The sequence below is a fragment of the Psittacula echo genome (genome assembly GCF_963264785.1).
Source record: "Psittacula echo genome assembly, chromosome: 4".
Taxonomy (NCBI): domain Eukaryota; kingdom Metazoa; phylum Chordata; class Aves; order Psittaciformes; family Psittacidae; genus Psittacula; species Psittacula echo.
The window spans coordinates 31,780,241-31,803,338 of NC_137738.1; the positions used below are offsets into that span (position 1 = coordinate 31,780,241).

The following is a 23,098-nucleotide window of genomic DNA, read 5'->3' on the forward strand; positions in this document are numbered from 1 at the left end:
AAACAGCGATTCAGCAAAAAACGGCCATACATTTCTTCTTTCTCTTTCTCTCTCAGGGGTCCTTGAAGGATCCTCACACTGCTTCCCTAATAATCACCTGTTTTAATGAAAAACTGGTCACCTGTGGCATACACATTCTACACAAAACACTGTACTTGTATGGCTCCTTTGCAGTAGGTTCCAGTTTGGGAACAGAAAACAAGGCTCTCTGGTATTTTGCACTCCCTAGGCTACTGCATAAAACACTGCTGCAAACAAAAGAATTGCCATCAGTTATGTACAACGTATCTTCCAGACTTCCTGTAGTATCATTCACAGTGGTCTCAAAATCCTTAATATCTATCCCATGTTGCCATCCCCAACTTGAGAATTAATGCAAAATTTTCTCCCCATTTAAATTACATTTAACTCGTTATGAAAATAAACACTAATGCACGTGAAATAACAGAACAGCTAACTATTTATGCCTAAGAATCCCAATTAAAGACAGAATCCTCCCATAAAATACTGCTGTTTCTGTAGTTAAATAAAATGAGGTGTGAATTTTAAATGTGGACTAATTAAGCTACATTTGGTAACACCTTTTCCTTTTTTGTGTGACAGGCAGCAGCTGCCCAGTGAGGAACACTTGGTGATAATAAATGGTTAAAGTGACAAGGTGCTGAAATCTACATAGACACTGTTTATTTAGCCAAGAAAGCCCATTAACCAAATGGTACTAATTCTTTGGAGAGGGGGAAACTAGAAGATATTTTCTTTTTTCTTCTCCATGATGGATGTTTCCTTTACTATTTTTAAGTCTGAGTCTCCCATCAAAAGTTTTAACCATGTAAAAAACCACCATCATACAATCGTAAGAGATTCAAACCTTCTTTTATAGGGAGATGTATATATTAAGAAAAAATACAAGTTGCTTGATTTTAGTTAGAAATACAGGTTAGTGATAACATAAATATTGGCAGTGAGTGGTCCAGTACGGACAGCACAGTAAGACTCAGATTACTGGTTTTGATACTGGCAATTGCTGCTTTAATAAAAGAAAAGCAGAGACTGATTTCCAAGAAGAAAAGCAAATATAATATGCATAAAAGCAGAGCAAAGCCAACTTTTCCTATCAGGTTAAGCAACTTTAATGTGTGAAACAATTTTTATATACATAAACTCATATAGTTGTGATGGTTTCCGCTTTCTAGAAGCTTCCCAATCAGCTGCATATGAAAAGATACGCCAAGAATCAGTTAAAGGAAAGTACTCTTTCCATCTGTACAGCTGTTTCTTTTAAATGACTTGCATCCAGGGGTATACCTAATAACAGAAATCTTTCTTTTTTCAGAATAAAACCATGAACCACATCAATAATCAACATTACATATCTATGTAGAGAGAGCTCAACAAAAAATTCAAGACCTCTATAAACACTTTCTTACTCTTTCAGAAACAACATCTACTTGCACCTGGGAAAAAGAGGTACTGATGAATTATGAGTTATTTACTCTGGGAAAGAAGACTTAACGCAATCTCCTCTTGGAACATACCAACCAAAAGTGTTTTTCTGAAAGGATTTCTTCTACAAGTAATTAAATTTCATGTAATAACCAAGATCAATCCATTATATTAACCCTTAAATGAATAAATAAGTAAAACAAAGAAACAATTATGCTAAGTTAAATGACTCTCCCATCATGCATTGAAGTCAACAAGACACCTAAGATTGCTGTACAGTAGTCCTCCAAAACTGTTCTCTGCTTTAGTTACCTCATTATACACTTTACAGCAATTAGAAAATTCCTGAGAGAAATTTACTTACTAAATTAACCTAAAAGACCCCAAAAACTAAGCACCAAAAGGGAAACAGAATTAAACATACTAGATATTTATAATTGATAGATCTTTACTGTAAAGATTAGTCATGAGAAAATTATCATTCCTACTGGGGTTGTAGAAACCACATGTTCCTATGAATTACAGAGAGAACCTCAAACTTATGATCATTCTCAACATGCATAAAACTGTGAAAACTGTATTCAGTACTATGCAAACTGTAGTCCTTGGGAACTCCAAGAGGAGCAGTGTCACAAAAACCTCCATTGGAAATCAAGAGATATTACTTGCCTAAACACAAAAATGGATAACCAACAAGTTAAATGAAAAAACATTAATTTTTTTTTCCAATTTTCCTTCTTACTCACACATTTAGAGACATTGTCATATAGAAAGCATCATGATAACATCAGCACTTCAAGGGAATACATAAATATTTCATTTGTTTGAGCCTCAATTACTGATTTATGAATATGCAATCATGCAAGAGTTGTGGAATGCATTAATGCTAGGATATTATTGAACTCAAGGCTTATACAAAGGTGATCCTCACATATATACCAACTTAAAACATGTCATCATTGTGGATGGACTATTCATCAGGGACTGCAGTGGCAGGACAATGGGTAACGTGTTCAAACTTAAACAGGGGAAGTTTAGATTGGATATAAGGAAGAAATTCTTTACTGTTAGGGTGGTGAGGCACTGGAATGTGTTTCCCAGGGAGGCTGTGAATGCTCCATCCCTGGCGGTGTTCAAGGCCAGGTTGGATGAGGCCTTCGGTGGCATGGTTTAGTGAGAGGTGTCCCTGCCCATGGCAGGGGGGTTGGAACTAGATGATCTTAAGGTCTTTTCCAACCCTAACTATTCCATGATTCTATATAGATATAAAAGTATAATATCAACTATTCGTGTGTAGTTAAAATAATGACTATTGAAATTCCATTTTATAACACCAGGAACAGAACTTTTACACTTCATAGCTTTAAAAACTCATGTAAATACTGAGCAATAAAAATAAGTTTATAAAAATGTACTTGCTATGAACACTGAACCTTAACTTGTTAACAATTGTGGCTAGTTTTAAAGATGCCATAAACCCAAATGCCAATTAAATCTGACATTTAAAGAAGTATTTCAGAAACTGCATTTTGAACATAAGCATATTCATGACGTACTCCTGTAAGATGCAATGATTAGAATAGTGAATGTACATCCAAAGTCCTGTGGTATGAAGCTACAATATCCTACACATTTTCAGAAATAAAAAGAAAACCAGAATCCACACAATTCCAGTAAATACTTCACTTTAAAACTTTTTCTGTTCCATATAAACTGCACATGTAACAAATAGATCTGCTATGTTCACAACATACGGATGTTGAACAGTATTTTCTTGGCTCACAAGCCTTCTAACAAAATTCAATTCTCAGAGACATTTTTATCATTTAAGTGCTGCTCTGTCGATGTGTGGGAAGCATAACGATCACATTCATTCAACTGAAAAGAAACATTCTGGAAGAGAAGAACAGAGAGAAAGGAAGCAAGCACAGATGCCAATTCAGAAGACTGTCTCTCCAGAAAAATATATATACATAATACACACTGTATTTTAAATATATTTTATTATCTTACAGCCTTCAGGATTCGATATTTCATTTTTAAGAAAAATTAACATTGAATCTATTGCCCACTAGCTTTTCAGATGGAAGACAGTTTTGCTGGTTTATACACACACACACACAAAAAATCAATGGGAATTCTACTTTTTTGGGGTTTTTTTACATCAATGCAAAATTTAAGATAGTTATGGTTATGTGCATTGCAGTTTGAAGTTCAGATCAAATATTCTTGCTTCAGACTTTTAAATCTAAATCAAATTGAACGGCCAGGATTTCCCATGTATTCTCAGCACATTTGTGAAGTAGTTGTGATGATGAGGTTATTATTTTCCCCAAAAGATAAAGCAGAGCCTTCCCAGATTAATTGCACCTGTGACTTTTTAAATAGTTTCTGGTAAGGTTTTTCCTCTTTTTGAGTAACCTGATCTTGATTGACAGCTTTGAACTCTAACTTCCTGTAACAACTTCTTTAAATTTAGCTCTTAATATGATCCCTGTCTGAAAAATCTGATGCGCTGTTGAGAACCTTATTTGGTGAACTAGAAAGTCCTGCTGTGGAAAATAAAAGATGCATGAGCGAATGTAAGGCATACTAATATGGACTGTAAAAATTTTAGAAAAATATTTGTGCACTGAAGGAATAACAACAGAGCACTAAAAATAAACACTACAAGTCCTCCTCCCCTTTTTTAATAGTCTGCTTGAACAGCCTTTCATTACAGAGTAAGTAAAGATTATAGCTGAGAAGATGCTGTTTTTATAAACTCTTCTTATGTGGTTGCTATAAACAAACACACAGAGTGATTTTAAATCCTGTTTATTGTCAACATGAGGGTGGGTTCTATGTGTAGCATGTTTGCAGAGCAGTAGAACCAAAGTACATAAGACTAAGTGGATTCCTCTCCAGCAAGGGAGGAAGGTACTATACTATCTGGGAAGGAAAAATTCACAACAAATAAAATATATTTGCCATGTAAACTGAAATGCAACTACCTAGGCATGTTTATACTATGTTGGGTTTTGTTTGCTTGTTTTACAAATGCATGTTACCAGACCACTGTATGCTGAAATAACACAGTTGAAAAGCACAGACCAATCAATTTTTACCCTGCATATTTGTATCCATTTGGAAAATTTCACAGCAATTTCATGCTATCATTAAGTCAATTAGATAATCACTATCTTTATATTGTATCAGGGTACTGGACAGCGAAACTACTGTATATCAAATGAAACCTTGTTTGTACTTCGTCTATATAACTCATTTCTTTCCAGTTTCTTTCAAAAGGATTTTGAAAAGGCTGATATCTAAAGATCAACAGGTTTTCCTTAAGCCTTGAATATGAAGACTCTTATTAAATATACAAGTTTCAGACATGAAGATAAATGTACAATCTTCAGGTATCTTAAAAAAAAATTACTATGATTCTGGAAAACGAAAACCAAGTAGGTTCTAAAGCAATCCCTAACAGAAAAAAAAAAAAAAAAAAAAATATCAAAAAACCAAAACCAACACAACCCCCCCCCAAAAAAAAAAAAAACAAACCAACAAACCCACCTTCTTTTAAACCTGGATTTAGACTAGATCAGAACAAGAACTGCTACAGAAAGCTCCGGATACTGAAGAAAGAAGCATTAGTAATTACTCTCAAAAAGTTAATAGATAATAATTTTCCTTTACAAGGTATCAATGGTATTGTGTATCAATGGAATTAATTAAATTCATATGAAAGACTAAAAACATCTGAGTTCCTGATCCACATAAAAGCAGATGACCAGAAAGAAGAGCGAGCACTGCGACAGTAGAGATAGTGGGGTTATGACTACAACAGCATGATCAAATGAACAATTAGGACAATTTTCTTTCTGAAATAACAAAATTGATACAGTATTGTTTACTTCCTGTCCTAAACTTGCATTGCATGATACAGTTTAGTGACATATACAGTGCCCAATCTTTTCACTAAAGTGTGTGATACTTCCTTGTAAACGTAACACATTCCATTAATTTCATTAAGGGTATTCGTGTGTCCTTTACCAAGGGAAAGAAGATAAAAGACAGACAAAACACTTGATGCTTAAGACAGTAGAAACAGCTTCAGTAGCCTAGTTATATTTTTACTGAAAGCTGGATTCTCTTCCTGGGTTGACACAGGTGATCTAAAAATGACCCTTTTAATCTTGTCTGCCAGTCTTGTTAACAGATTCTTTCAAGCAGCTCAAGAGAATTGTCATATGGCCCCACATACCACTTATCTCAGTGTCAAAGCAGTATTTAGAACCTCTAAGAAATTGTTTGCATTTTAGAACTGACGTCTGAATTAGCACTGGATTTAACAGGACATAGTAATAACATGTAGCTCAAAGCTGAATTCTGTTACAATTACATAGGGTAATTAAAAGCAATTACAGGCATGCAGCATTTCTACTTTAGCTCCTTGTTCTCCACAGATGTTTTGGATTCCATATCAAACATGTGATGATGGATTGCCTAACCTTATTGTAGTTATGGCATTATTTCAGTTCAGATTTAAACACATTTTATTCTACCTGGAATAGGTTGTACAGGCTGTATGAGCTCTGGCTGTTTGAGAGGATTTCCAAAATAGACAAACCACTCTTTCACGAAAGAATAGGCTCCACCTAAAAAAGACAGAATTGGATCAGTAAGTCAAATGCAAGTATTGACACTAGTGTAAAAGTTGGAAGCAGTAGTGATAAGGATTCTAAAGTAATGGAAGGCACTTAAAATTACTTATTTGCTCAGCTTCTTAAAAAACAAATAAAAATTAGTTTTACGATCTTCGTGACAAATGATCAGAGCAAATGAAGAAACTTTGAATTATGCACTATAAACATGAGTTTGGAGTTGGGAACTGTAGCCATAAATGTAAGTACTAGTCTGTGGAAAACATTCTAAAACGGCTTACAGCCAATTTTAGGCCTTCCCATTTCAAGGCAGTTCAGGAAGCTATGGAGGCATCAGATATAGCTTAGGGACCCACGTGAGCTGTCTCATTCTCTCAGGGCTGTCACACTGCCACATATGCAGTCAGTCCTTAATATGATTCTCCTCCCAACTTGCCCTGACATTTCCTGTGTCAGGGTTTAAGACAAAATCTTTATAAGGCCCCGATGGCTATTTGAAAGCTGCCAGCAATGGAGTCATCATGTATCTTGTAAAATGCAAGATACAGATGCATTTTACATCTGCATCTGTAAAAGTCAGATGCAGAGCTTTTACAGCCCATTGTTTCAGACCTTTTATCTAGTATAAAGGGATTGTTTATGCATAATAGCCCAAGTGGTTTCCTACCCCCTAACTTCAACTCTACCCCGCCCTCCAATAAAGAGTAGAGAGCCTCTTAAATTAAAAATTTCACTGCTTGAGTTGTGCATCTAACTACTTGATGCTTAGGGAAGAAAAAAACAAAAAAGGAAAGAAAATACCCTCAGAAAAAACTAAAACATTTAAGAATTTTTGAAATGCAGCCTACCTAATTTCCAGTAGTCAGCTCATAATCGTTCCAATGCAAGTCACCTTAAAAAACCTTAGAATAATTATCGTTGTTATAAATGGTGCTTCTGCATTCTGTAGAGATATTGCTTATGGTAACCTTGTTATAGTGCCCTAAATTTCCACTCTCTGTAGTCTGGTAAACAGTATGAAGCAGACAGATTTAGCTAGTCCTGGGCACTTGGAATAGTGTTTTCAAATCTTTTCCAGGCAAATCTTACAGCTTTCCCACCCTTGTCACTTTCCAGATTCACAGAGTTGTATCTAATTCCTTCCAGCTCTCACCCAGTGCTGAGGCCACTCTTTACAATTTCTGCCTTTTATCATCAATTGCAAACACCCTGCACTTTATTGCACAAGTATTTCTGATGCCACATTATGAACCCTAATGAAAAACTTCACCTAGCTTAAAATAAACCAGACCTCTCCAACACTCTCCTTCCTTTCCCTCCACCACCCAAAAAGTTCAGTTACATTAATTTCCCGATCTCATTCATAGCTCAACACTGCAAATGACTGTTGGCATGAATGAATGAGCAGAAATGCCTCAGATGGAGTTCTAGTGTCAGGGATAAAAGAGGCAGGAGAGAAGAACACAACAAAATCTGGTTTACGGCCCTGCTTCTTCTTCCTTCCCCACTGACCTGCAGCACAAACTCCCAATAAAGGTGAGGGGCTGAAGAATCAACTGCTGGACTCTAACGGACAGCATGAGACCTGGCTTCCCATGCTTCACTGTTCAAAAACTGATGACATTAAGAATAAAATGAAAAACGCTTACACGGAGGGAAAAAAAAGAAAAAAGCTTTCAACAGCACATTTCAGTAGCTGAATAGTCTCACATCTTGAATATAAATCATTGCCTATGATAATGCTATTTCATAAAAAAAACCCACCAAACCTTCAATTTAATACCCTGAAGTCACTTTCAGAAACATTTTGATATTTTAGCATTCTCATTTAAGATTTATATGTAAATTATTCTGCTTTAGTCAACCTATTGAGCTCACTCAGCCTCTCAAATTTTAGCCTGGCTTCTTACAGAAGCAAACCTAATACAATTAGGACATCTGTCTTATAATTAATTCATGGTGCACTGCTCTGTTTCAACTAAGCCTGACAGAGGAGAAGAGATTTCAAATGTATTAAAATCCTAAACATGTTGTGAAACTGGTGACTCAGCTGACAGAGATCCTGTTAGAACATCAACTGAAAGAAAGATAGGAAAGTCAAGTCACCTGTTGTATCCAAATGCACTGGATGTATGGCAAATCAATACACAAGTAGTTATAGAACTGAGTAAAAAGGTAGATGGCATTAGGGGAGAGCAGAAGGCAATAGGGAACATACTTAGGAACACCATATATTGCTGGAGGGGTTTGTCAAAGACATGGGGAGAAGTTAAGAAGATGCTAGGAAGAACATGGAAATATAAAAGCTTTGCTGAGGGGAAGCTGGCACAAAGCCACTCTTTATAAGTCCCACAACTCAGAACAACTTATCAAAATGTCTCTCAATTCCAAATTCCTATACTATTTTTACATCACCATTGAGCTCAAGCACAAGTCAGTAGGAAACCTCTAGTTTTGTTCTTTTAATGTATGTGAATGTTGGTACAGGAAGTAACGCCCCATCAGCAGAGTGCTTTTCACTATTATAGTCCATTAGTAACAAAAGTACATTACTGTTCACATAAGTAGCTAAATAAATATAGCAGAAAGCAAGGTCCTGCAAACTGACAGCACATTAACATACCAAGAACAAAACACAGACATGACTACTAAATGCCAACTCTCCCTGCATGGAAATATCTCTGGGAAAACAAACAAACAATTTTTCAAACTTCTTTTTCTACAATGCATATACAGAGTCATCAACAGTGAAATTCAAAAACCAGCAGTTCCTTTCTTTAAATAGATTCTAAACTACCTGTGGAAGCTGCAAATTTCAACCATGTGAAAAACACCAAACACAAGAAGTTGGAAATACGTGTGCTCCTTTACACCTGAAACAGTGCCAGCCGTAAGTCGCTGGTGGTAACTGGCAAAAATTCTGCTAATGGACTGGTTTTGACAGTGTCCAAGTGAGGATCAGTCTGGCCTGCCAATGTTAAAATTGGGAGGGATGACAGAACTTCCAGGAGCTGGCCCTGAGAAGCCAATGGCCGCACAAGGGGCATTACATAACCCCCTAATTGGCACCAGTCATGCAGGTGCAGGTCATTCTTCCATGGACTGCGGTAGTGCCTAAACCTGCTGGCTTTCTTCCGAATTTGCACACAAAACAGCGAGCCTGGCTGGACTATCAAGGTGCATTATTTACTGTTATTTTCCCCTCCTTATTGAACTTCTCTAATAGCACTATTTTTCTAGGAAAGATGCTAAAAGTTGACAATTTATGTATCACCATATGCAATATTCTACATAATGATCAGAAATTTTGAACATACTTTTAAAATACACAGGCAACAAATACCATGTTATCAGGATCACCATCAACCTCTTACTTATTTTTGTAGGATCACAAATAAAGCTGTGATTCTAGCAACATTTCCACAAGTAAAGGTACACACATGCTTACCATATACCAAACTATACCAAAGGCATAGCTTCATGAGCAATTCTTTCAGCAGCACTGCTACCTTTTATAGGTGACTTGACACTGATTTGTTTGCTCCCACTCACTGCTATTCCCTTGGGCTGTTTCACCACAGCTGTTTGTGGCTACACAGAGTCAGATGAGGAAACAGAACCATGTTAGTCACCTGACTGCAAGAAAGGGAGAGAAGAGAGAGAGGAGGGGAACTATTTTTAGTTCTCAAATTGGGCTACCACACAGCTGCACAAACAGCTGTACCAGCACAACTGAGAGATTGCATGGGGACTGAAATAAGTGTCTGCGCAAAAGAATTAGCTAAACTGGCACTGACAGCAATAGAAATGTGTATCAAGCTATGGCTCCAGGCAAAGTGGTTTGATCTAGATGCGTGATTTCAAAGGATATGACAACATTTTTTGGATTTTTGGGTTTCTTAGGCACTCTCAACCTAGACATTCAAAACTAATGGTTTCTTGTTTCAGGATAGAGGAAACAGTTTACATTACTTTTAACCAGTTCTAACTAAAACTGTAACTGCTGCTTTTACTATCTTGCTTTGCTATCCCTATTCAACAGTATTCAACAGTAAATAAGCAGATTTGCAAACTGCAAGGAAGTCATTGTCCAACACTGCAATCTTGTATTTGAGGAATCTTAAGGAATAAAAAAGAGGATCACTAACACATCTCCACTGCAAACTAGAATACTGTATACAGTTAGCCAAGATAGCTTCAAATGAGCTACATTAGCAACCCTATCACAACGGCAGCAGACTCCACATGGACTAATTTAATTGGTTGACTCCTTCCAACAAGCTCCTTTTAATGCTAATCCAAAGTCTTTCTACATTATACTACAACCTACGTACAGTGTAAATTACTTCTTCCCTTCCTACCCCTCACTGAATTACAAAAGTCAACTTAATCTCATCTAAGGGAAACTGGCAAAGGATTCTACTTACTTTAAGAAAAAAATTCCACGTAGGTCCATCAGCAAGTTCATAAATAAAAAATAATTATTACATTTACTTATGAATTCTCATACAGGCTCTGATTAATGACCTACACACTTGACTTAGAAGCAACTATACACTGGAATACAAAAACAACCCATGAACTCCTAGGAACTGATGTGGTTAAAGCAGTTAGAGGTAAATACATGCACTAAAAATGCAAATTTAATAGGAGTGCCCATGCGGACACACTCTATCTACCTTCTGGGAAGGGTTAAGAACTGAGGGTGCACAAGTACGATTTACTTTAGAAAATTAACTCTGGAATTTGAAGCAAACTGAGAACAAATAATACATGTTATCTGTGGGTTTATTCTAAAATCACTTTCACAAAAGAAGACCTCTTTCCCATTCAAATTTCTTTTCAACAGGATTATAAATTAATGTTTTGGTATTTCAATTGTAATCTTCTTTATCTGAGAACTACAAACACTATAACATAAATGCAAATCTGCCTACTACCCTGCCATCTCACAGCAACGATTGTTAATTAGCAGTTTTTTGTCTGGATGTTTCTGAAAGCATCAATGAATATCCTACTACTTAGAATAATAAATAAAACCCAACCAAGTTATAATTATCTACAAAATTTAGAGGCAGTAGGCTGAAAAATGAGAAATGACAGATGTGCATGATTACTGCTGAGATTCCATTACTCTCTCCAAATGACTATCATAGAATCATAGAATGGTTTGGGTTGGAAGGGACCTTAAAGCTCATCTAATTCCAATCCCCCTGTCATGGGCAGGGATACTTCCCACAAGACCAGGTTGCTCAAAGACTCATGCATCCGGGCCTTGACACTGTGTCCTGGGTTCAGGAGCAGTCACGACTCACTGCCAGGGATGGGACATTCACAACTTCTCTGGGCAACCTGCGTCAATGTCTCACCACTCTCATGGTGAAGAATTTCTCCCTAATATCTAATTTAAATCTACTTTCATTCAGATTAAAGCCATTCCCCTTGTCCTATTACTACAGGCCTTTGTAAAAAGTTCCTCTCCAGCTCTCTTGTAGGCCTCCTTTAGGTACTGGAAGCTGGTCATGTTGAGCTTCTCATCTACCAACATCCCTACTATGTAAACTCTGATTCAGTATTTCCTATTGTTTGGGTTTGGGTTTTTTTTTCCTATTATGGAACAACTCAACCTCTAGCTGCTGAAGCAAGCCAGGTATTTAATTACCTTTCTGTGGCTTTCTAAGCACGTAGTTTGAATATTAGGTTTGATGGAGGTGCACCTTCGTCAATAAAATGTAAAGTGACTACCAAGAAGACACAACATATTAAAAAGAATAAAAGTTCAGTGCATTTTTAATTTTCAACTCATTGCCTAAAAGACACTGTAAAGATAACATTTAACTAATGGAAGTCTTAAGAACATAAAATTTGTTCCAGATGCGAATAAAGGATTCTCTGTCTTAAAGCAGAAGAATGGAAGCACACATATACACACAACTGCTACAAAACTGCTATTTATACCACTGGATAAAGAAATTGTATTTTCCTGTACTTTGATAAAAGAACTAATAATTTTTGGCCTGACTGCATTAGTGTTACTACAGTAACTATATTTGACTATCCACTGTTCTTAAAATTGCAGACTTAAAATCAACAGAAGGTAAGACTCTAACAGTGCATTACTGTTTTGCAGAAGTGCAAACAACTCACTAATTCATCAGGAGCTACACTTATCAATACAACATAAGGTTTCATATTCTCTCAAACTTTTAAAATCTTCTAAATGTCACTGTTCTGCTCAATCTGTTGCTCATTAACAACTTTCACAGCTTTCCGTTTAACAAGCAAAAAACCCCAATTAAAAAAAAAAAATCCTTAAAAGCACTGAAATTGAACAGCATTTAGAAAGCCTGCAATCTCATTGTCACATTTTCTCTTTATTCCTTAAGAGGTGCATTCAGCTGCCCACAGTTTTTATCCTAAATTCCATGCTGATGTAGCCACTGAAAAAGTGATCTCAAGATTTTATATTTCAAAACTGAAAGTATACTTGAATAGTGGTATAAGTAGCTTAATCCTTACCTTTTCCAGATTCCAACAAGATAGAATAAATATGCTGACGAGCAGGGCGGTAGATAAGTGCCTGTCCAGGAATCTCTGTATCAGATTCATCTTCCAAAGAGTTGCTGCATTCGATCTCTCCCTTACTCAGGATATTGAAGATTGTGTAATTTTCAGATTGGACATGCTGTTCTTTAGCTAACTGTTCAAAGAAAGAAGGAGGCATTATCTCCAAAATTAAGGAGGATTAAAAACTAACAAAATGCATTCACTGTTCAAGGAAACAGTACTTTCTCTAGCAGTGTAAATGGAGTGAACTGTCAGGGTTGGAACAAGTGCTTTTTCAAGTAACACCAGTATAGTATACTTTCAGACATCTACCTTTCTGGGGACAGGAAACCCCAGGAAAACCATCACTGACTTTCTTGCCCCTCCCTGAATTCTTAAAACTTGGGGGGGTTAATGACAGTTTTTTAGAGAGTAATTATTCTTAAAATTAATTCTGAATTCAGACACAGAGAAATGAGCTGCCCTCCCTTAGTCATCTGAAAATGCATGTTCCCTCTTCAAATAGTGACTGAAGGTACAACAAACCCCAAACTTTTATTGCAAGATGAAATACATGAGACAACTCCATTTCTTTCCTGAGCTGACTCTGCATAGTATACATTGTGGTGAAACTAGCATACTCACCTTCACCACACTTTTACTCAGCAAGAGCTTTTTCCCCAAGAAAAGAAATACAATCTACTCTAGTGAGGAACACCAGGCCTGCAGACTGTTGCTGAAAAGCAGAATTGCAGCATTACCCATATTCTTTTCAGGGAGAAGCAGGAATGTGTCTTCAAAGTTGGAACTGAGCTGTGTATGTCATTTACATGCAGTTCAGATTATGTGCAAGGTAAGCAGAACTACATATGGTTTTCAAAATATGAAGCAAAGCACACCCATTACATATACAATATTTAAACACCTGTAACAAAACCAAACAACAAGTTAACATGCCTACAACTTTGCCTGCAATTTCCCTGGCCCAGGCTTAACATAGGAATTATGCAGCGAGGCATTCTTCAGTGGAGTTTCTAAACATTATTATTTTATTACAGCAGTAGCTCAGCATGACACTAGAGAACTGTAGCTCTTCAAATGAAAGATCAAGGCTAGAAATAATGACCACTTGTCATAAAGACCGCATGGCTCATTTTCTTAAGGAGTAAGGATATTGCCACTATTGTCTTAGCCACAACAGAAAACTAATTTTAAAGAAAATGCTCAACATGACAGAAAAATAACGTGCTGTATTTGAAGTCTGTAGGGACCTAACAAAACAGGGAGCAACAGATGACTAAAATACATCAGAGCATCTCTGCCCATATGTGAAGCCATTAGTGAAACTTGCTAGTGCATCTCTATCCTTCTAGAATTAACAAGCCCCTCAAAGTGCTTTTGGTTCCTTCAGGGACAATAAATCTGAATGATTATTAACCTGATCCAAAAATCACAAAATACAGATTTATAGGAAGTTTCCTCATCTCCTCCACAAGGACAATTTCAACTTCTGCATTCTTAGCACAGCTCCCTTTGGTATTTTGACTGCATGTACCAGATACAGTCAAGCAGACCACTAAATAGCTGTAGCTGACCTGTGGATGCTCAAAGAATAACTGTACCATTACATTGTGCAATACATGGGAAGTACTCTCTATGCTCAGCTATAGGCCTATACAGAAGCTGCTACCCATTATTTGAACTGCTTGATGCTTCAAAGAGAAAGGAACCATCTGCTTTCAGGGTGATGCATGTAACAGTCCTAAGCATGGCTGTACTTAACAGACAATAGATTTTGCTCAAGCAAATTTCAATCAATAGGTTCAGTGTACTCATTACTGACTTCCACTAAATAGTCATGGCATCAAGTGACCATGAAGCTTTAAAAAACAAGGTACCTGAAAGATTTCTTTATCTTGACACATGGCTGTTTCTTGTTGAAGGGAAAACATTTGGCAACTTGTTACTTTGGGAGGAATCCATGGAGACTGCTGCCCAGGTAAAAGATAGGACTCCACTCCTCTGTAAAGCAATGTCTTGTCTGATCCCAGAGGCAGAATGTCTTCTAAGTGTTTCAGGCTGCTGTACGACCGTGGAACTTTTGAGATGTAATTTGCTACAGCAAAAAATATGTTTGTTCTTCTGTTGTAGCTGTTATTCTTATGGGGACTGCTGACTAAGCATTTATGCCAAAAGCCTTCCAACAAGTTTTCTGGAACAACATCATTGCCAAGCAAGCAAGCAAAGAGAGGGAGGTGTGTTAAACTAAGACCCAGTGCACGACAAAGATCTTCTCGAGAGTACATAACAGTGACCAGCCTGTCCAAACGGAGCTTCTCAATGGAAAAGTAGGGGCATGTATTATAGATGAGGTAGTCACTATCTTGCCCAAGAATTCCTATGCAGTTATGTTGCAAACCATATGCAGCCACCTCAAAGTCTGCCTCCTGCAATGTGCATACTGTTTTTTGACCAAGTGACTTCAGGGCAAAACGTGTAAAAGTAGGCAAAGCTGAAGGCATCACGAACATTTCTCTCCCTGGTTGTTTCCTGTGAGTCTTGATAAACTGAAACATTCTGGCTATCTCCTTGTTATTCTGCAACCTCCGTTTGATCCACTCATCTCTCTTTTTCGATTCTACCACTCCATCAAAGAAAAACACCAACTTGATACCAGCTGCCATAAAAACTTTAATAAACTCCTCTAAAACGGCAAGGAACTCCCGCCACTGGCCACCACACACCCAGGATTCTGGTGTATACCAGTATCTAACACAACTCATGGCATCTACTACGATAACAGGCGGAGAATCAGGATGATCGATGCAATGTTTTTGTGCCATTTCTCTCAGATCTACAGTCCTGCATGCATCAGGGCAAACTCTCTCCACAAATCCCTGCAAACCTTTAATGCCCATGGCTGATCTCTGAAACTCACAGCAGTCTGAAAGAAGAAGAATAAAAACAATATTCTAAATGCAATACTGAGAAACATAACAGAATTATACAATAAAACCCCCCAACAAACAAAACATACAGCAAAACAAAACACAAGGCAAACAAACAAAAAATAACAACCAAACAGCATAGAAACGGAACTGTTATTTTTCTGCTTTTGCTGATACTTTGCTTTGTTGTCCTGGCCTTTAAACAGTTTGAACCAGTTTTCTTCCCATCAACAAACTGGATGTAAATGCCCATTCACTTTGCCTTCCACTTCTGTTTTTCTGTCACTGAAAACTATAAATATCTAAAGGTTTTCTTAAGTACAACTCAAATTCAGATTAATAGAAAAAAATACAGAAATGTATGCACTGCTAGAAAACCAAGTACAAACATAATTAAAAGCTACATAACAGCTGAGTGTACAACACAGGAATTAACGGCTTGATTTTCACACTAAATAGTATACAAATGTCTTTAACTGAAGTCAGTGGGAAAATATGAGTAACTTTGGAAATCAGTCTTGTGCCTTGATTATGCAAAAGGCTCAGTTACCATCTGAGTTTATAGACAGTAGCCCACTGATATGGCACTAGTGGCAATGCCTCTACTTCTGCAATGGTTTTGGTAGTATCAGTTCTGCTTCAAATCAGAAATTCAATCCATTGTACCATTCTGTCATTTGAAAACATAATTTTCAAGACCTGTTTAAAGAATTGGAGGTTTACCTATATTTTGTGAATCTACAAATCTGTTTATCATTAATAATAAAATTAATGAATAAGTTAATATATTAAATGGGATTTATAATACGTACAGCATTTTGAACCAATCTATTTTAAAAGACACGCACGTAAACATCAGCTAGACATTAAACAATTACAAATGGAATAAGCTTATATTCAGTTTCGGAAATATCAAACGACTGAAGAACAGAGTCTCTGAATTCTGTGGTAGAACTTAATAGTGCACCAAGCAAACCAATTTATGTGTTCTGCAGAGTAAGTTGTGGGATAAAATGAAAACTTTGATGAACTCCATTTTTATTTCTAGAAATCACAACAGAAGTTTGGCACAATCTCGACCACAGATGTGCTCCTCCCTTTACCACAGCATCAGTCTCCTCCACCACAGCACTATTTTATTTTAAAGGTACTTCCAATGAAAAATAGAAGTAACTGCAGGGACTGTAGGGACAGGACAAGGGGTAATGGGTTAAAACTTAAACAGGGGAAGTTTAGATTGGATCTGAGGTAGAAATTCTTTACTGAGAGGGTGGTGAGGCACTGGAATGGGTTGCCCAGGGAGGTTGTGAATGCTCCATCCCTAGCAGTGTTCAAGGCCAGGTTGGACAGAGCCTTGGGTGGCATGGTTTAGTGTGTGGTGTCCCTGCCCATGGCAGGGGGATTGGAACTAGATGATCTTACGGTCCTTTCCAACCCTAATAATTCTATGATTCTATGATAACAAGCTCCATCGAGCTTTGTTTTAGAATCATAGAATAGATTCTTTATTCTCAGAAAATATTTTGGGCTTATTTTGATTTTACTCAAAAGTCAAATCCTTTTCTCAGCTAAACAGTGAAGGATTTCACTACGTTTTAATTAAACAGGTAAGATTTTTCCTGGTTTTCACACTATGAATTTCTGACATTTCAAGGACAGGTTGTCTCCGGAGTGTTACATTACAAGATACACACAGTTTTCAGAAATAAAAAAAAGGAAGCTGAATTCACAAAAACATTGTGAATTGACAGCTTTTAAAAATATTCCTGAGCCTGCAGATGTTAAATAACTAATAATCTCCAGATACAGTTTTTGAATACCACCCTCTTTAATCACAGGATCATAAAGTAGTTTGAGTTGGAAGGGACCTTTTAAAGGTCATCTGATTCAACCAACAATGCAATGAGCAAGGACACCTTCAACCAGATCATGATGCTCAGAGCCCTGTCCAGCCTCACCTTGAATGTTTCCAGGGCTCTGACATCTACCAGCAATGTGGGCAACCTGTTTCAGTGTTTCACCACCCTCATCAGAAAAAAAAAAAGCCTTATACAATGTAATATGAAATAAATACAAAATAAAGCTGAAAGCATACAGCAGACCTCACTGTTACAAAATCAGGAATAAACATAGAATCATAGAATAGTTAGGGTTGGAAAGGACCTTAAGATCATCTAGTTCCAACCCCCCTGCCATGGGCAGGGACAGCCCACACTAAACCATGTTACCCAAGGCCTCATCCAACCTGGCCTTGAACACCGCCAAGGATGGAGCATTCACAATCTCCCTGGGCAACCCATTCCAGTGCCTCACCACCCTCTCAGTAAAGAATTTCTTCCTTATATCCAATCTAAACTTCCCCTGTTTAAGTTTTGAACCCGTTACCCCTTGTCCTGTCACTACAGTCCCTGATGAATAGTCCATCCCCAGCATCCTTGTAGGCCCCCTTCAGATACTGGAAGGCTGCTATGAGGTCTCCACGCTGCCTTCTCTTCTCCAGGCTGAACAGCCTCAACTTTCTCAGCCTGTCTCCATACGGAAAGTGCTCCAGGCCCCTGATCATCCTCGTGGCCCTCCTCTGGACTTGTTCCAACATTCCATGTCCTTTTTATGATGAGGACACCAGAACTGCACACAATACTCCAGGTGAGATCTCACGAGAGCAGAGTAGAGGGGCAGGATCACCTCCTTTGACCTGCTGGTCACGCTCCTTTTGATGCAGCCCTGTATACGGTTGGCGTTCTGGGCTGCGAGCGCACACTGAAGCTGGCTCATGTTCATTTTTTCATCGACCAACACCCCCAAGTCCTTCTTCTCTGCAGGGCTGCTCTGAATCTCTTCTCTGCCCAACCTGTAGCTGTGCCTGGGATTGCACCGACCCAGGTGTGGGACCTTGCACTTGTCATGGTCAGACTTCATCAGGTTGGCATCAGCCCACCTCACAAGTGTGTCGAGGTCCCTCTGGATGGCATCCCTTCCCTCCGGCGTATCAACCGAACCACACAGGTTGGTGTCATCGGCAAACTTGCTGAGGGTGCACTCAATCCCACTGTCCATGTCACCAACAAAGATGTTGAACAAGACCGGTCCCAACACTGATCCCTGAGGGACACCACTTCACAGCTGCACATGGATACAAGCTAGGGCCCTGCTCCCTACAATGTTACTTCCAGTGTTACCTGGGTGTTCTTAAGGCTCCAGACATTTGCTTTTCCAGGAAAGCTGCACCTCGGATTCAAAACAGTTTTGAGCACTGGTAGGCTATTGGTTCTTATTACTTTCCATGGAGACCTAGCAGTGGGTATGAAGGCCATCATCTTTCAGACATTAACACACGCTGCCAGATGAAATGATCTGAGGTCACTACACAGACGCCCTGTTTGAGCAAACTTTAGTTATGATTCTGCCCATAGTGGCGACATGACTCGAGCACCAAGTGTGGGAAACAAGTACCAGGTATAAGTTACTATACAGTTACCTACTATACTGTAAAAAGTGGAAACAAACATTTTCCCACCTCCTCACACCTGTATTTGAAGCACTCCTCTTGCCTAACAATTTAAACAAGTCTATGATATAGATTATCAGGAAAAAAATCAATTTTAGTTTAATCAATAGCAAGTTCACATCCAAACAATAAGCAAGCACCTTGGCCACTACTTGCATTTTAATATTACTATCAAACACATTGAAAGCATAATAAAGAGTGGAGAAGGGGACTGTATTTTCTCCACGAACTGAAATAACCAAAAATGTTCCCTCTCACTCCCAGCTTTATAGAGACACAAAACTTTGGAGAGATGACCCCTACAACAGCTCATGATACCACTAGATTTCACTTTGTCAGCAACCAACCATCACGACACAAAGTTTATTACACCCATGGTAACACACAGTACTTCAAAGGGCTGTTAGCAGCAATGTTCACAATAACAGCTTCAGCCCTCACAACAGCCCACAGCACAAGGGATGAGGAGCATAGCCTTCTACTTCTGACGCACAGCCACGCCCGCAGTCCCACTGCCTTGAAGAGCCGGAGCCTGCGGTCCCGGGCCACCTCACAGGGGAGGGCCGAGGCCTGCACCCCGCGAGGCCATGCAGCACCCGGGCCAGGTTACGAGCGAGAACCAGGACTCCAGTCACCCTCACCGCCCATAAACACCGCCAGCCCCCGCCCGCTTCCCCCGGGCCCGCGCGGCGTGCTCACGAAACAGCCGCCTATCCCCCCCATCAACAGCACCCCGGCACTGACCCGAGCCTGCGCTTCCGCTTCCCGCGGGGTGGGGCTACGCATGCGCTTGGCGGCAGGGCCCTTGCCCGGCCTGAGGTGACAGGGCTGTAGCTGCCGCCGGTGTTGTGCCGGTGGCCGTTGCCCGCCCTTTCTCGGCCCGGGCTAGCCGGCTGCAGCGGGTCCCTCCACATGGCAGCGGCGCGGGGCCAGGGGGGCCCAGATGGTTTGAGCCCCACCCGCGGCCTGGTGTGCCTCGGCTTTGTATGGCCATAATAGGGCCGGAGGGACCGTTGTATCCGAACATGCCGGGACCGGGCGGGAGGCACGGGGAGATGAAAGAGTTGCGCACCGACACTGCGAGCCCCCTAGTCGTCCAGCGGAGGTTTATGTGGCCCCGTAGAGCTGGCATTGGGTAAACAAAGCGGCCCCGGCAGCGGGGCTCTTGGTTTGGCTTTGCTCGGCCCTCGCCGGTAGAGGGGAGCCGCGTTTCCCTCGGGGCACTGGCCTGGCTGCAGGCGTGCGAAGACCATGACCTGCTTCCACCCTGTCAGCAACAGGTGGGGGGACCTGAATAGCTCCACATCTTCTCGGGGGGGAAGAGGGACATGGGGAAGCCAGTGGGGGATTAGATCAGATGTTATTGCCGGTGAAAAATTAAACAGAGCGGTGCTCTGGGGAGCACAGATTAATATATTTGGTGACTTGGCGTGCACAAAGCCTCACCATTGTGGCTGTGTCTGAATGCCTGTGAATAGGATGGAGCATATGTGGCCTGTCACTGCAGGTGCCCACATCTGTTCGTCTCCGGGCAGATGCTCTCAGAAAAGGGGAGAGCATTTCCAAAAGCTCGGGCCCGCCCCATCGATACCCATCCTCTTTCTCATAATTACCTTCTGCAGAAGAGTTTCTGCCCCCACTTTCTCCTTTCCCCCCCCTTTCCCCTCACACAGAGAGATGAGGAAAGAAATAAAACCGATTCAAATTGGAAGTGGCTTGGAAAACCCTGGAAACACACACTCAGACTGTGCCCTCCACCTGCAGAGTTTATTAGCAGCAGGTTTTGCGCAGCAGCAAGATGTGCACACTATGCCAAGGGGGCTGCGGGCCACAGGGAACAGAAAACCCCTTCATGCATGAAAAGCAGTGCAGTACAGCATAACGCTGGTCTGGTGTCACAGAATGAGAGGGGCCTGCCAGCTACTCTCTGGAGTGGTGGTTTACAGCTACGTTGATAGAGTTCTGGCTTAAGATGATGATTAATAAAACCAGGGAAAAGAGAAGAGGAGTTTTCCCCATGAGAACTGGTGAACGCAGTGAATATTGCTACCAAGGTTAGTAGCAGAAGGGAATCTTTCCAGCCATCCAGTGAAATCTCGTGGCTGGAATGCAAAACATTTTTCTGAGAAGTGCCATCATGTTTTTTTTATCCCATGTATATGATGGGAGCCTGACCGCTCACCCTTCCTGCACTGTGACACCATGGCCAAGACGAACCAGGCCTCTGTGCTGCACAGGGTTATGCCAGACTTGCCTAACGGGGCGATGGGTGCTGGGGCACAGGGCAGATCTCGGGATCACAGAAGGGATGCAAACACGATCTGTGGCTTCTAGTGTAGAGAAGATCGCTAGTGTCCTCGAAGTTCAAGGGGGGCAAAGAGATCCCCAAAATGTGAGGCCGCACTTCTCCCTGGCAGGGTGCGGGTGCGGATGCTGGGAGCCTTTGAATCACTGCATCCCGGAGCAGAAACCAGGAAGGAGGGGAGGCGGTGGTACCGCCCGACCCAGGGCGTCCATGAGAGGCTTCTGGGCAGGGTGCTACTTCTGACCGAGGGGAGCAAGGCGAGGGAGGCCTCCTTTCCCCGAGCCCCTGGTGTTCCCTCGTCGCCGGGAGGCCCCACGGCTCTGCCCCTTCGAGCGGGTGGTGCTCCTCTGCTCCAGGAGCAACGGCAGTTTACGTACACGAGTGACCAATTTTATCCCTCGTAGTTTCCCACGAAGAAAATCCCGTCGGAAGCAAGCCAGGGAGCAAACCCAAACAAACAAGTAGCGCAGGGGAACGGGACGGGGGGGGGTGTGTGGGAGTGTGGAGGGGATTCTCGCTTTCTCCTCGTGTGCAATCAGTAAAACACATATAGGGGCCACTTCGGGATTTGTCCAGTGAAGGGTTGGAGAGCAGCTGGCTGCGGTAATCTCCTCGGGAGACAAAGGAATGCCCCGTCCCAGGATCACAGGTAAACACACAACCATTGTCATGAAAATGAGGGGCTAGGATAGGGCTGGAGCAGATGATTTGCGATTTGAAAAAGGGGGCTGGGGGGAGGGAAGGCCCAGAGCTGCTTATCTATCTATCATCTGGCCTCGCTGTGTGCCAGCTGAGCCACGCGACTGCCCTTTCTTATTCTAATCAGCACATGCCTTTGCAACTTTGGGCTAACCTACACGCTAAACTTCTTAATTCCCCTCCCCGCACACGGTAAGGCCGGCGGAGCTCCCTTGCGGCAACTCTGCGCCCCCCGCCCTCCCGACTCGGATCGGGTTGGGGCGCTCGGCGGCGGGGCCCCGGCCAGAGCCCACACCCCGGGCAAGCCGCCGAGCGCAGGGCCCGAGGGGGAGGCAGAGCCCCGGCCCGGCGGCGCCCCGCCTGCCCTGCCCTGCCCTCCCATCCCGTCCCATCCCGTCCCGGGGGGACAGGTGAAGGGGGTGTGCAGGGAGGGCTGCGGCGAAGGGGCAGCCGCTCACACATACCTCCGTAGGGACTATAGACCTAATTAAAATATTATGCACACTCGGCTACACATAGCTCCACACGTACACGTCCCTCCGCCGGCGCACCGTTCGCCATATGCCCGAAGCCCTCCGTCCCAGCAAAAATCAGGGTTGCGCGCCAACGGTGCCAGAGCGTCGCCCTAATTAACGCACACACGCACATCCTTTTGAAGTGACATTTCCCGTCATCTGGCTCGCTTAGAAATAAAGGCCGCGGCTGACCGGGCGCTCTCGCCCGCGGTGCTGAGCGGTGGCACCGTAAATCCCTCGCGCCCAGGGCAGGGCAGGGGGGTGGTTGCGGAGAGGGTATCGATTAGGGCAAGAGGGAGAGCACAATACCCCACCCGCCCCAGCGAGTCGCTGCCACCCGTGGCCGGGCCCGCAGCGTCCCGGCCGTGCGGGGTCACCGCATTCCGCCCCCGGGAGTCCCGCCGCCGGTTCTCCCCGGTGGGGCGGGCGCGGCCGAGCCTCGGGCGTCGGTGTGGGAGAGATGGCCCATCCCCGTGCGCGGGGGT

The 23,098-nt window shown here is 41.5% G+C and overlaps 1 protein-coding gene across 1 annotated transcript in view; it reads right to left on the bottom strand.

Moving 5' to 3' along the window:
- FAM120B (family with sequence similarity 120 member B) overlaps positions 1-19,880 on the bottom strand; it is a gene marked incomplete at its 5' end in the record, with an annotated part of 53,775 nt that extends 33,895 nt beyond the window's left edge. The window contains 5 exon segments of the mRNA XM_080616481.1: positions 5,994-6,086; positions 12,612-12,792; positions 14,537-15,582; positions 19,839-19,862; positions 19,865-19,880. Coding sequence (XP_080472607.1) covers positions 5,994-6,086; positions 12,612-12,792; positions 14,537-15,582; positions 19,839-19,862; positions 19,865-19,880 — 1,360 coding nt within the window.
- Positions 19,881-23,098: the final 3,218 nt, after the last annotated feature.